The sequence below is a fragment of the Athene cunicularia genome (assembly GCF_003259725.1).
Source record: "Athene cunicularia isolate RWA chromosome 2 unlocalized genomic scaffold, athCun1 chr2_part1, whole genome shotgun sequence".
Classification (NCBI taxonomy): Eukaryota; Metazoa; Chordata; class Aves; order Strigiformes; family Strigidae; genus Athene; species Athene cunicularia.
In genome coordinates, this window is record NW_020799095.1 from 47034689 (window position 1) to 47049488 (window position 14800).

General features: G+C 39.2%; 1 protein-coding gene across 3 annotated transcripts in view; it reads right to left on the reverse strand.

Annotated features, from left to right (window-relative positions):
* The window catches only part of LOC113476396 (sodium channel protein type 5 subunit alpha-like), a 219620-nt gene that overhangs the window by 47512 nt on the left and 157308 nt on the right, over positions 1–14800 (reverse strand). The window contains exons 18-19 of one of the 3 annotated variants that reach the window (XM_026841936.1): positions 10383–10526; positions 3488–3608 (exon numbers count right to left, since the gene is read on the reverse strand). In XM_026841936.1, the coding sequence (XP_026697737.1) occupies positions 3488–3608; positions 10383–10526 (265 nt within the window). Of the gene's footprint in view, positions 1–3487; positions 3609–10382; positions 10530–14800 lie in introns of all 3 variants that reach the window. The other 2 variants (XM_026841935.1, XM_026841937.1) reach the window with 2 other exon arrangements.

Here is a 14800-nt window from a genome sequence, read left to right on the forward strand (position 1 = left end):
AGGAAAGAGATATTTTAAAACTTGGGTTTGTTCCATGATTTTTTTCTAGGATGAAAATTAACACATATTATTTTGTTTTACTTAGCTTTTAAACATCATCTGGTGGAGGTCCCTGTAGCTCAGTTTAATTTGTTCAGTTTAATGGTCTGTTTTTCCTTCTCTACACTAGAAATAAAACTAAACAGCCATTAACTGAGGTTGAGGAGGGTATGACGCAGATCCCACCATTAATCAGAGTAACTTCATTTTAGCGCATGGCATTCCCCAGCTGCGATAATTGCTCCTACACAGTCACATGAAAAACTGGTTTTGGGCATCCTTGATGTCACGAGTTGCGATCAACCACGCGTTGAGCAAGGTAGCTCATTCTCGCATGACCATCTGATGATATTCCTTTGAAACCTTTGCCAGTGGGCTGTGTCTGGGCAATTAGGCTTAAGGACTTGGTGAAAACTTTCTCCTATTAGGGTCTGGGAGAGAGAAGTGTGCTGGGGCCAGGGGGCTCTCTTTGGATGACCTTCTCTGAGACACAGAAGATAATGTCCAAACAGATAGCAATTTCTGATGCAGAGAATGCATACCAATAGAGGTAACAGGACTGGAGTGTTGCAAGGCATCTGGAGGAAAAAATACCCAAATAGCTGGCATTGCCTAGATGTTGCTTTCCCATCAACCAGCAACAAGAATGATCTCCATTTCTATCAGGTTTTTCCCAGCAATACTTGCTAGCTGCCAGAACTGTGACCCTACCTTGGCTTCAAATTTCCTGACCCAGGAATATTCCCTGTTGACCCTAATCAAAGTTATTTTGAGATGATAACGAATTAACAAGTCTCCCCAAGAAAAATGACCTATGGCTTATCTGGGTCACCCAACTCCCGGAAAACTGTGACCTCAGCAAACTTTCAGCAACTATTTCAAGAACATGCATTATCTTCCTTGCCTTTGTTATCTGAAAAAGGGGGCTGAATCCAGAACATATTTGTTCAGGACATAACCTATGCTGGATGTGTTTAGAAATGTCATAGTTTGAATTTAGATAGCCGGTGATCTAACAGGGTAAGAACTTAACCCTTCCCCTCTCACACTTCATCTCACCTAATCTCCTTCTTTCACAAATATTACGTGGTCATTCTCCCAAATATACCAAATATTGTTGTATCGATTACAAGCCAGTAAAGGCAATACTAGATAAACTTGCCCAGTGCATGACCTTCAATACTCCATTTTAGAACTTTATAACCTTGTCATATCTTAGCTAACTAGACTGTTGTTCGTTGGCTTGCTTGTTTTTTTTTTAACAAGACTGAAATGATAATTGCATGAGGTTTAATTGTAATGGTAAGTTTGGGTAAAAATATTGGAAGGTATTTAATATAAGAAGATTATAGGAAAATTCCCTTCATAAATAAAAACAAGTGTTAACAAATTAATTCAGACTTTCAGTTTACAGCATTTTGACTTGAAATTTTATGAGCAAACATTCATGTCAACTTTATGCATTTTTGCCAAATCCATGAGGAATGTGATCACATTTAGCCTACACAGTGTCTGAAAAATCTGCATGGCTATCTGTTGCACAGGAAAGAAGAGCAAATATGTTGGGGAGGATGTCACCTGCAACTGCATCCCCAGTGCCCTCAGACACCCTGCAGTGGTCCAAGGGCTGGGAGCAAGCTCTCCTTCAATTCCCATTTAGAGCTCAAGCCTCAGCTGGCTGTACCCTGGGAGAAGAAGAACAAACCCTGACTTGAACGGGGACTGGTGAGGAACTAGAATAGGTGAGGAATAAAAGGCAAAAGGCAGGAGCAGGGATGCTCAGGGGGAAGGGAGCAGGATCCAGCAGGGTGGATGTAACCCAGCTTGGGGTTCAGCCCACAATGCCTTTGTTTCTACATTTCTCTGCTGATGGATGACAAGTGGGCTTCAAAACAAGCTTAGTGCTTTCAGTGATCCATCTAGAAGAGCACCATTTGTTACCCTGCATCCCATTGACAGCGGTGGAGAAAATCTGACAAACTGAGTTGGTATGGATGTGGTCCTGAATGATGGAGCATCAGGCAGTTCTGATTATTTTAAGACAGAGCAAATTACAGAGTGCTACTACTCTTGGAATGAATCAGGGCTTTGCACTGAATGAAGTGATGGGTTGTGTGATGTCCACCTTCTCTTTTAAAAATTGGAAGGCAATCATGGCCAACCACAGTTACAGAATTTGTAAACCGGCATCTAACTAGCACTGGTCTGTTTAAACAATTATAATAATTTCTCACTTTGTTCACTTAGTGAGCAGCATAACAGATTTCTGCTAGCTAGCCTCATTAAGAAATATATCATAAAGAATAAAAACACCAGTTCTAATTTCTACATGTTATTGTACGGGCCAGAATAGTTACACCATGCTTTCCGCCTTCAACTGTGTTAATTTTTGTCTACTGCTTTTAAGCAGAGATGCCAAAAAAATGCTTAGATCCTAGGGATATTTGTAAGCCCTGCAGGGCTCCTCTATCTCATTCAATCATCCACCTCACAGATACGGAGATGAACATTTTTGCTGACTTCAGGGGCATTCATATACCCAGCAAATCATCTCTGTCTGATCCCATCTGAGCAGCTCCATTTTTATTTATAATAATCCTTGAATTTTCAAGGCAATGTACTAACATTCTGCTAACCCTATTTTTCCTAACTCAGATTTAAAGGAAAATGAGGAATCCGACTGAGATAATATTTGGAATAGAACTCACTCTGAGAAGAAGTAACTTAGGATGTTATTTACGTGATAGATTTACTTTAAAATAGATCTTCTGATGTAGCTGGGTTTTAAATCTATGTTTTAGAGTAGGTTGGTGTTAAAAAATAATAAAATGATGGCGTATTTCAGTACTAAAAGTTAGGTAAATCTTATCTATTTTTATCTAAAATGATTAAGCAAAATACCCTTTACGTAGCACATCCCTGGTCAGATGAAAGTTACTGGACACGCTAATCTTAACATCCTTTAAAATAAATGGAAAAGAATCCCTGGGACTCATGAACTCTCCAGACAGTTTCTGTTAAATGTCTATATACATTTAAGCAATAGAAACATCCTGATCTGGTCAGTTTTCTATCAGATTTGATCATGCACACATATTGGAAGGCAAAAATCTTCATTGGCCAAGTTAGAAAAAACAACATTAAAAAAAAACCCCAAACCTTTATGGCACAAATTATAATAATAATAATAAAAAAAAAGCCTATCACTTTAGAAGCTGCATAGCTTTTTAGAGTATGCTTTTGGCTTATCTCTTGTCTTGGAAGACAAATGATAACAAGTGATTTTGGGGGTGTGTTTGGAGCATTACAGTATCTAAGGAATGAAGTGCAGCCAGTGAAATACTACCGCAAGCAGCCAGAGCAATGTGGTGTGTGGGTGGAGAGATGTTCACTGAGAGAAGAGAAAGTTTCTTGCCTCAGCATTTCAGTGAAATATGCAGGCCCTTACCTTCAGGAAAGCAATCTTCAGGCTCCATCAGCTCCTCAGCAAACTCAGGGATCTGCTCCAGCAGTTCTGCAGGATTTGTCAAATCCACTGTACTGCCTTCAGAAAGACTGATTTCATCAAGCTTGTTGTCAACAAGAGCAAAGATGAGGAAAACAAATTGATCAATAGCTCCCGAAGGAAGTAGCTGAGTTTTTATTCCACTAACCAATATCCCAGCTAAAGTCACCACAACAGAGATATCACCATGCACTTCACATGGTGCCTACTCCTTGAGTGACAGCTCTGCTTATGCTGCAGTGAGCTAACAGCTGACCCATCAACAATACCAACAACAAAAAGTTAACATGTAAAACTTACTTTTTAAAACAAAAGAGAAGCAAACTGTAGAAAGGTAGTGAACAGCCACTGAATATTAATGGTAGGTGGAAGCTTGGAATGATGGAGCCAGTCATGATTTTAAGGCCTGTATGTCCTGAAGGCTCATACCTTCAGGTGGGGGTACCACCTGAAGTGGGTCAGTAGTGTGACCTAGCTTCTGAAATGCCCAAGAATGAATTTGATACCCTGTGTTGGGTTCCCGACTCTGGGGCCTCATTCCTAAGGCTACTCACCCACAGCTGATGGGTGAAATCTGCACCTTGTCAGTCAGGACCATGCTCTGTTCCCTCCTACCACAGCCTGTACTTCGAAATGAGCAGAAATACTTCTGTCACCAGAGTCCAGTGACACGATACTACAGGCACAAGCATGTGAGAGGGCTCTTCCACCCGCCTCACATCCCAGGCCTAACTTGTTTCTACTTGTGGTCTATTGCCTTTTGGTCACATTTCTGATCTCAAGGTGATGTAGGAGAAAGGACATAAGACTTTTGAAAGCCTTTCAGAGGCTCTATTGCTTGCCTGAAATATTTGACACTGGCATCTTAGGCGCATTGTTTAAATTCTGTGTTTCTCAAATCCTACTCTGCAAAATGGGGATAAGAATATTCCCATTCCTTGAAGCATTGGTTGTCTTATCTATTTAGAGCAGGAATTCTCAGGTAGATATGGGTAAAAATTTCTAGGGAATAGATTATTTTAAAAAACTGGTTTAGAGGCTGAATTTGTTATTAAAACAGATATGATACATGATTAAATATCACACAAATATGAAACAGAATATTAATTTCAGGTTAAAAGTTTCTTTCAACAGAATGAAAACTTTAAAGACAGGACTATTTCCCCATATTTTATTTTACTAGTCGAAATAGAGCATTTACATTTTGTGTTAATCCAAAATTGTACTTTACTTGATTATTCAGCTTGGCCACTAAAGTGAAAGAACTAATATTTGCCCAGCCCTGCATACAGTTTGTTTATGACTGTCTTAGAGCACTGTCTGAAATAAGTAGGCAACACCAAAGCTGGTTTCTTCCATGGGTCAGAATTATGAAAAATAACTATAAGCAGGAGTCACGAGAACTTGGTTATTTACTGTCTTATTCTGTTCTCTGAGTACCTACTAAAATATTTCTGTGCTATATCTTGCAATACTATTGTCTCCTTTTAAAAAAATGAGGACAGTAATACTTACCCATGCTTTTAAACAACCTGCGAGATAGTTATGAGAGATGGCACGTACACATAAAATATTATTTTCATGAGGATGATGGTGATGGAGTTAGAGAATAGGTACAGCTTTATATATTTATTATTAATGTAAAAATGGGCCCTCTGTTTTCAAGTATACACAGTCAATGCAAAATTTATAGCTGAATTCAGAGAAATGCTGAACCTGGGGTAAAATGGGCAAGATTGAACATTCCAGAAATGCTTGCAAGTGGGGACGGAAGCTACTTTTTTGCAATTAGCTGCAGCACCCAGAAGGTCACAGTCTTGGCTACGTTTTTTAATGCTCTACTCAAAAGGACTGCGAACAATCGAGAAGAGACCTTTTAAAAAAAGAGTCAGAACAGAAAGCACAGGTCAAAGACATGGATAAAGCTTCTAAAAAATCCATATTCAGAATGCAGCTGTTGTACAGAGCCCATTTTCTACAGACTACCAACAGTATATGATGGAGGAAAAAATGTCATACTAAGTTTTAGCAGTCAGAACTTTCTGATACTCTTTATTAGGGAATGCATTTAGTCATTATCTGTTCTGTTTGGAAGACATCAAAACATAGATCACCAAAATAGTCCTAAACATATACAGCTGTAGGATGTAGAAAATAGGGGTTCTGATGTGAAAAGAAGCCTTTTTGGATATAATTCTCACCACCAGACAGAAATAAAAAAAACCCTGTGAGAACAATGTCAGATTGATAGAATTGTCAATGAAGGAGCTGGATTTAGCAGAGACAGGTTAGGAAATGCACAGAACACAGTATGGTGCAATTGTAATAGCCTATAAGGAAAACATCTTAAAGAATTAAAAATTCTCAAGAGTTATTTAGCAGGAGTTTTCAGAAAATATTAGAATCCATCATTGTCAAAGTGAGATGGGAAACATGCCAAACAAAACAGACAGGATTTCTTCTGAAAAGCCTTCAAAAGAGAAAGGCAGTCAACATGGATTCAGAAAACACTAGACAAAGGTTTAAGGGTCTGAACTGGGACTAGAAAAAGAAGGAACCATACATATGAGAGAGGAGGGAAAGATTAGGAAAGCTTGTAGGAAAGAAGCAAAGGTTATTCTTTGCCAGAAAGGTTAAAGGGATTAAGAAAGTTTTCATGAACTCAGCAATGGAAAGAAAAGAACTAGAGACATAATAACAATTGATGAGGGACATGTATCTAATCAAAATTCAGTTGCCTAAGAAAATAAACTCTTCTTAAAAGAATCCAACAAGAGGATCAATAAAAAGAAGGGGGAGAGCCTGTTAGAATTAATACAAATGTAAGTAAAGAAATACCTAGAAAGACTGAAACATATGCAAATCAACAGATCCAGACAAGGCACACTATAGGGCATAAACAGATCCGATACACCGAGTTAACACACCATTACCAATCAATAGGGAATGCTCATGTAAAACTGGAAGCAGTCCAGGAGAGCAGAAATAAGTAAACACAATACTGAGCTTAGAAAAGAGGAAAAGAGGAATAATCATGGGAATCACAGATCACTAAACATTTGCTGTAGCCTGTAATTAAAGTAGATTAAATAAAGACTCAGAGGAGAAAAGGAGAGTGCTTTCTTGGAGTGAAATATCATAAAGATGTAAAGGCAGTAAGGTGGTTCTCCGGTATGCTAAGGGTACTGTGCACAAATGGGGTGAAAAGAGTCCAAAAGAAGGTAAAAAGGACAAATACAGAATCTCCTCTTTCATTCTTGGAATAAGTGACTGGAGGAGGTGCACCAGGCAGAGACAACAGAATTCATCAGAAGCCCCTTTCGAAGACCTCCCTCTAGTGCATAAATTCATGCTGCAGAGAGCAGTTTTTAATGTGTTTTTGGGTGGAGTGGCTGTTTTAAGGACAGGGCTTCCACACCCAACGCTTGTGTCTGTAATAGTGGTAAATTGATATGAATGGGTTTTCAAAAAAGCCTTTAGCAGTGAGATGCTGAAATCTCATTGAAAATTGATGTTTGTTGAAGGCTGAACTCTCTCTTATCTCCCTTCCACTCTCCCTCACCTCTGAAGATCACAGCCTTAATCTATCGAATTGATATATGATATATATACCTTAAGAAAATGTCTGGATATCTGTTATAGAAAAGTCTACCTTCAAAATAAATTGTAATTGGCTTGGATTCACCCATTGCTGCTTGGAGAAAAGCCATCCTGGGGACCCAGATATAACACAGACTTCGTCTTCAGAGATCTGTAGGGATTAGAGTCAGCATTATCTTCACTGAAGATATAGCAGAGGTACTGACTGATATAATCCTCCTGTTAGCAGATAACATTAAATTGGAGACAGTATTGAAACTGAGGAAGAAGAAAGGAAAATAGAGGTGAAACATGGAGAGAATATAGCAAAATGGGACTTGACTTAAAACACAAATGAAAAAATTCCAGGAAAATTTCAGTGGAAATCCTGGAAACGTGGAGTAATATTTAAAAATTAGATGTGATTTTGCAGTGGGATATAACAATGCAGAAAACCTATATGAAAGCATCATGTTTAGATAATGAGATACTATTTCCTCTCCTTACAGTTCCGTGGAAATTGTATTTGGAGTATTGTGCTTACTTCTCGGCAAAACAACTCCAGAAAGGAACAACTGAGGGAGTTGCAAAGAAAGGTAGAAGTCAGATAAAGGGCACAGAGATGCTCATTTGCAAGAAGTAATGAAATGAAAGAACAATGGCGTGTGACTTCAGGGGGTAAGCCAAAGACAAAAGGAAGTAAACAACAGTCTATTAAATTAAGAGATATTAATTCATAAAAAGAGACTGATGGAAAAAAATTAATAAAAAAGTAGTGAAATGATACTTTGAAAGGGAAAAAAAAAAGGCTGGTTATTATGTCCATATACTCATCCATGATATTTTTTCTAAGTGAATTGTTCTCTTTGGTAAATGAAGAAGTCTAAGTTGCCCGATATATTTAAAGGTAGATTCCACCAAGATGTACAAAATATTTTATGGGGCAGTGCTTTGGCAGAGAAATCAACCAGTTTGTTCTCTGAAGTCTTATCCACTTGTGGCATCAATGGTTTTATTTCTATGGTGTCTTTCTGATGATTTATATAGGATGAATTTTTAATCACATAATGTATCGTTTACTGACATCAACAGTGTTTTATTCAGAACACATTCAGTGCTTCCTGTTAGTAACTGAATCACTCAAAGCCCTGCCTTTTGGACATATCAAATCTGTTACTTCCTCGCAGTTGCTGGCTTTATTTGGCTACTTGCAAGTTCTTGGGACGTTCATCAGAAAGATGATTAGCATGTCTTTGTGTGCCAGCACAAAGATTATTTCTGAATAGGAGGACTGTAAGTATGTAATGTCCACATAAGATCTGGCCTTCGAAAATAGCATCCTTTGGGCTTTGCTCTTTCATGTTGGCATTTGTAGCCTCATGTGAACTTCCGTTTGATTTCAAGTCATCCCTGGATTATTGCCATATTTCTCCACCTCTTTCTAAGCAGCCACAAATAGAATCAATTACACTCTACTATACAAAGGTGACATTTGTGTCCCAAGACCCTTTGAAAGTTGAGGGAGGAAATGGGGATTATTTCTTTATCATGATGTTGCTGAATATACCAAGGCTAGAATGTTCCTGATTTATCATGACATTTTGTTATAGCGCTAAAAAAGGAAAGAGTTTTCCAGCCTCCATGTTAGGATCACAGGGTTTATATATATCAGAAAGACATTTAAACATGAAGGATACCTAATCCCCTGAGAGAAAAATTCCTGACAGTCTTCTAATTCATTTTAGTTATAATGCTTCATCTCATTATTTTAAATTATTTGGTAACTACATATGCACTTAATTCTGAGGCCAGGATATCAAATATTTGAGTCATCTTCTTCCTCTAAAGTTCAGGACCTTTTCTGTCTGAAGATGAAGTTCAATATGCCAAGAAGTATTCTGGCAAGGAGGATTACTCCTTAAAGAAAAGCTTCATGGCTAGAGGATTTCTGCTTACTGTGAGTGGAATTTAGCTCACTTAAGTGTACAACCCATCTAGTTACCTTGGGCTCCCTTTATAGTCAATGGAGAGAAACAGCCTCTTTTAGAACATGATTCATCTGACCTAATTTAAATGTTGATTTCAGTTGGAGATGAGGCACATTCACCTAAGTACATTGGCTTCAGATCCTCATTGACTATAAACGGGCTTTGGATTACAAGTTCAGATGCAGATGTCTACACTTAGTACGGTAAATTCCAACCTATACGAATGACAATATCAACCAGCAGGCCTGAAGAAGATGAGCCTGTTTCCTGTTGTCCTGTCAAGATTTCTCCATGGTATTGCTCCTGCTGTGCATAAAATTTCCAGCATTTTTATACAGAACTGGGAGAGGTGTAATGCATGTTGATACTATGTCATCCTTTCCATTTTATTAATTCAGCTCCCCAAAACCACCAGTGGTTCCAATCTCAAGGAGCTATGGAGTTCTCCAAACTCCTAGGACATCACTCGAAACCTCCAGTTGTTGATTTCAATGAGAGGAATCCATCTGTCTCTAATAATAAAAGTAATGTTATGTCAATAAAATGCTAAATCTGAATGGGAAAAATCCCTGAACAAGTCAGCAGCTAAGATACAGGGAATTTAAAGCCTGGAGTCACTCAGTGTACAGTACAATACATGTAATTTTGTTATTCATGTTTATGAGGACAACATAATCCTACAAATCAAAAAAAAATGTCAACATGTACACATCAAGAAACGACCAGTGAGCTGCACTTTGGTCAACATCAACTGAATGATACCGAGCTTTACTATTTAGTCAGTATCTTCATGTCAGCCAGTTAAACTGTTGCACCTTTGCTGGGTGTATGTGCTAAACAGGAAAAGAAATGGTGATCCGTAACAGATAGTAGATGCCCTCCAGTAAACTCGAGGTACAGATCTGCCAAGTCAGCAGATGCCATTCAGAGCTACTTTTCAGCAGGAAAACACACACATATTTGCTCCTAAAATAAGACAGTAATATTAGATGATTTCGTGGGCTTTTTTCCCCAAATCTCTTGGAATCCCATCTTAATTTATAACGCATATTTTTCAAGCTTTCCAATTATTTTTGTAACAATATTTTGTAACAATAATCTCTCTTCTTTACTAAGATTGTAATACCTACTACATACCATTGCTTTCCTACCATTTGATGAACAAGTTGTATTTTAACAAGCCATAAACCCCACATAAATCAGTGACATGCACTACGGAGGTTGTGCAATGAATTGCATGCAGTATCAGGTAGGAAAGTTGTTTCTGTTACCTCTTTTTGCCCTACTGGAGGTGGTGGCTCAGCCTTCAACTGTTTATCCACGTGCAACTCACTTAACTCTTCACAAATCTCAGAGTTCTGACTCCGGACGCCTGGGCTTTGGCATCGCTGCCCCCTCAGCTGCAGCTGTTTTTCCTGCTGGAAATAATCCTAGATGGGTTTATTTTCTTTTTCTTTGATAGCATGCTTATTTCTTAAGGAAAATTCCCCAGCTAGAAGAGAAAATAGCCTGGACTATACTTGTCCGGGGATGGCAGCTTAAGGAAAAAGGCAAGAAACAAGATAACACAAGCTTATACTGAGCTTTAGCAACCAGATATGTCAAGATATCTGTCTGTAGAAAATGGAAATACAAATAGGTCAATTTTTCTTCTGAGCTGTTGTTGCTGGGGCAGGAGGAAATTCCCTTCCAATCTCCAATTTGAGTCTGGTTTTGAGACACAAGCTTCCTCCAGTGACCTGAGGCACACAGAAAGGTGCTTGCAGTTCAGTCATATAACTGAGGGGTGTACTCTGAAGTTGTGCAATCAGGCAGCGATAGCGTTACAGCTGGAGAAAGGCATGAGTGGAATACCCAACACTGTGCTACAAACCTGCTTGAAACAGTGTGGAAAAAACCTCACCCAGAGGAGATAATATACACATTGAAGGGAAAGAAAATGCAGAGTTAGTTCACTGGAAGAGATAAAAGGTATCTAAAAGGAGATGTGGAAAAACTGCAGGTAAACACGTAAATATGCGCTCCTGTTCAGCAAAACACTTAAGACTACTCTGCACCCACTCATGTCAACGAGACTTAACTGTAGGTTGAAAGGAGAGCACAACCTTAAGTAGTTCCCTAAAAAGGGATGGACTCTGGAATCAGAGCCATACTTTCTTTTATTTTTTTTTTTTTTCCTGCAAACACATCTGACTAGACCTTGTTTTCTAGCATGAGTGATGCCTTTAAATTCAGCCACTTCTTCCTGTGGTGATTTTTATTGCTGCTGAGCTCTTCAGAAGTACTCCCAGGACTAATGGCAGAGGAGAGCATGTTTGCAGGGTTAGTCTCTACATCGGCGGCCCAGGGTCTCTGCTGGTGTAAATCAGTGTGGCTTTATTGATTCACCTAAGACAGGGATTTCTCTGAAAACTCCATAGCTCATCACAGCACTACCATTGTTCATGCTATTACTAATGCTGCTACTAAAATATTAATAAAACTCTAACTGGTTTCAAAAGCTTGGGCTGAATTGCTTACAGAAGGACTTCCATGCTGAGAAAAAAATTACAAGCATAACAGGAGTTCAACAGTAATTATTTAAATCTATTTATCTTTCACTTGTCTGCCTTTTTTTTTCCCTTGACTTGAGTGACATTCAACGTTATTCATGTATTAAGTGAGTTTCCCTTCCCCAGGGAGCCACGGCCTACCTGCCTCAGTTCTAAAGCCACATCACCACAGGAAGTCCCTCAAGAGGTACCAGGAGCAGAAAAACACTTTATTCCAAATATAAGTATCTGAAAGAACGGATGACACAAAGGAAGCTGTTGGTTAAGCAAATTGCTCTCCATATAAATACTTTTGGACTGTCAGGTTTGTACCTGTTATTTCAAATGTCGTTCTGTGTTTCTAGCAAATTAATTTAAAATCAAATTACTTGTTTCCTGCTTCAGAGGGCATGTGGTCTAAAATATATTCTAACTTTAATAAATTAAATTATTTGTGTCCAAGCCTGTACCCTCTGAGTAAGAATATATTACATACAATTTCTAGGCACAGTGTATCACTGATCTTCACAGGCCAGAGATTGCTCCATAATCACTGAGTTACAGTTCTGTCCCTGTCAAGAAGTAACACTCTTTAAGGCGCATCTTTGGAAATAGTGTAATATTCAAGGGAGAAGCTAATGTGGAAGCCATACTATGCACAGCTAAGGCACTCAGCCATGAAAAGTGTTGTGGGTTTTTTTTAATGCAATGTGCATACAACATAGTACCAAGTAATCTTAATGGCATGATATTGGTTATAGCACTAAAACAACAGAAACAATTGTTTTGTGTTAAAAGCGCAATGCAATCTGAGGTGACATCTCAAGTTCATTTCTGCAGAAAGGTTGTGCACTCAGATTCTTTAGAGACTATGCAGTGTATGAGAACAGACTATGTAACTCAGTTGATCTGACAAATACTCAAGTCGTTAAGCAAATTATTGCACTAAGCTAGAGTCAAATGCCAAACTTACACCACTTCTCTATTTGTTAACCCCTCTGTGGTAACAAGATTTGCAACACTCCTAGAAGCTAAACTCCAGTAAATGTGGGCCCAGCTGCTTCCCAGAAATCACATTTGTACCAAGTATCTGAAGAGTTAATTAAAACTGATGAAATATATCCTGGCAATGGAGACAAAGTGCACATGTGCTCGGACAATGATTTGCTTCACCATGTGTTTTCAGACTTGTCCTGCAAATTTGTAAGGTGGGAGCAAATGTCTTAAGAGGAATAGACTCTTGAAAAGAATCGGATTGTATAGACGGATCCCAAAAGGAGTGTTAGGGAATCAACGGAGTTTTTGCAAGGAACTGATGACAGCCCTGGTAAGCCATGCTCATGGGATGCAAGTCTCATTCCCAGCACACAGCACCTGAAAATTAGTACAGACCTGTCTGGGGAAAGGTGCCTTTGGTTTATGTTGTTTAACTTTGGACTGTTTGCTTTTGTTCTGATTCCAGATGATTTGTTCTTCTGGCAGCAATGGCAGCAGGTTTATCTCCTGTAAAGCTCCCCACCGTGGGTGGTTTATGGAATTTGTTTTTAATTTTTATATCAAGTGCTATGTTGCCAAGGCAATACACATTATGTTAATATTTATTGATTCAGTTGTTTTCATAATTTATGAAGTAAAACCATTCAGCAATACAAAAACTTTGTGCATGCAAATGGAGGGTTGGGAGCCCAGGACAGACCTCAGCTCCTTCACAGCATAAACTAAAATTTGTTCACCTCTGCTCTGATCTGGGCCCTAAAAAGAGGTGATATGCCACCAACATACCAGCAATTAGCACATAGAGGAGGATGGATCCAGTGTTGTCCCCTTGCATGCTGCGGGCCAGTTGTAGCACCAGAAAAACAGCAACCAGATTGAAAATAGAGCATAATTTGGGTGACATCTCAAGTGTGTTTGTGCACAGACCCACATACTTGTTTGCTGACACAAATAAATACAAAGGCTCCACACTGTGTTCTGCCGCTGAAAAGCTCAGATTGGCTAATTGTTTCAGGCTCAAAAGGGGATTAGTGCAAATGTCGATGCTTTGGAAAGAGGACTTGCTGTTGGCAAAACAAGACAAATACCTGTCATCAGCATAGATTCACTTTATTCCTTCCCCATGGAAATACCATTTTTTTCCATCCTGTGCAAATAAATTTAGAAAGAGGATCCCAGGACCTGCCTTTCAAATAGTGATCAGTTCAGATGGATTCTCCTGATGCTTCACTCACTCCCTAGATCATGACCCTGGCTTGTAACATTTGTTCCCTGATTCCCTGGGCACGACTGTTGTGGGAGAGAAGATGTGCAAAGCCTTTGATAGCAGGAAACTTCCTCTCCCAAGCAGGTAGTGAGGCAAGAAGTGGGAACTGGCTCTGGAGCCCTCTCCCCTTGCAACTGTCACTGCAGAGTCGGCAATCAAGGATGAAGAAGGTGGCAGGATAAAGTCAATTGAAGTTATTTTATGAGGTGGACAAGGTATCTCCTTTCTCTGGTGAGACAGTGCAGATGCAAACTGCCCTTTACCCAGTCCACAATACAATGGGAAGCTTCAACCCTATGCATCTTCTCTACTCCCCACCAGACTCATGCATCCCTCTGTCTCTTTGAGGACCAGTTTTGAGACACTAATCCCTTTCAGGGATGTTCAGGTCCTGTGGTCACTTTTCAGGAACAAGCTGATCAGATAGGTCATTTCCAGGTGCAGACTCAGAGTGGTGGAGGCTTGTCCTGGTCCCCCACATGCAAGTCTGCACACACTTGGCCATACAGGTGGGACTCTGCTTTACCATGGGATATTGCCCATCAGAGGAAGCAGCAGCAGCCACCAAGAATACTGGCAACAAAATTATCTCTGCATTAGTCATTCATAGATGACTGACACTATGAAATTGAGCCTTCTTGAGAAATGCAGCTCAATAGAGCAGCAATTAATACTTTAATAGATGACAACATATTTTACCTGCAAAACTCCTTACAGCTAGTTTTCGGGTATGAAAACTATCATAGGAGTTTGAGGAGGTTTTCATGTATAGTAAACCCAGTTCAGCAATGTGACACACATAGTTAAGAGATGACTGTTTACTCTGTAAAGTAATTGTTGATGTTTGTGTTCCTCCTTGCAGACAGCTATGGATTTCATAAAATTACTGTGCCTG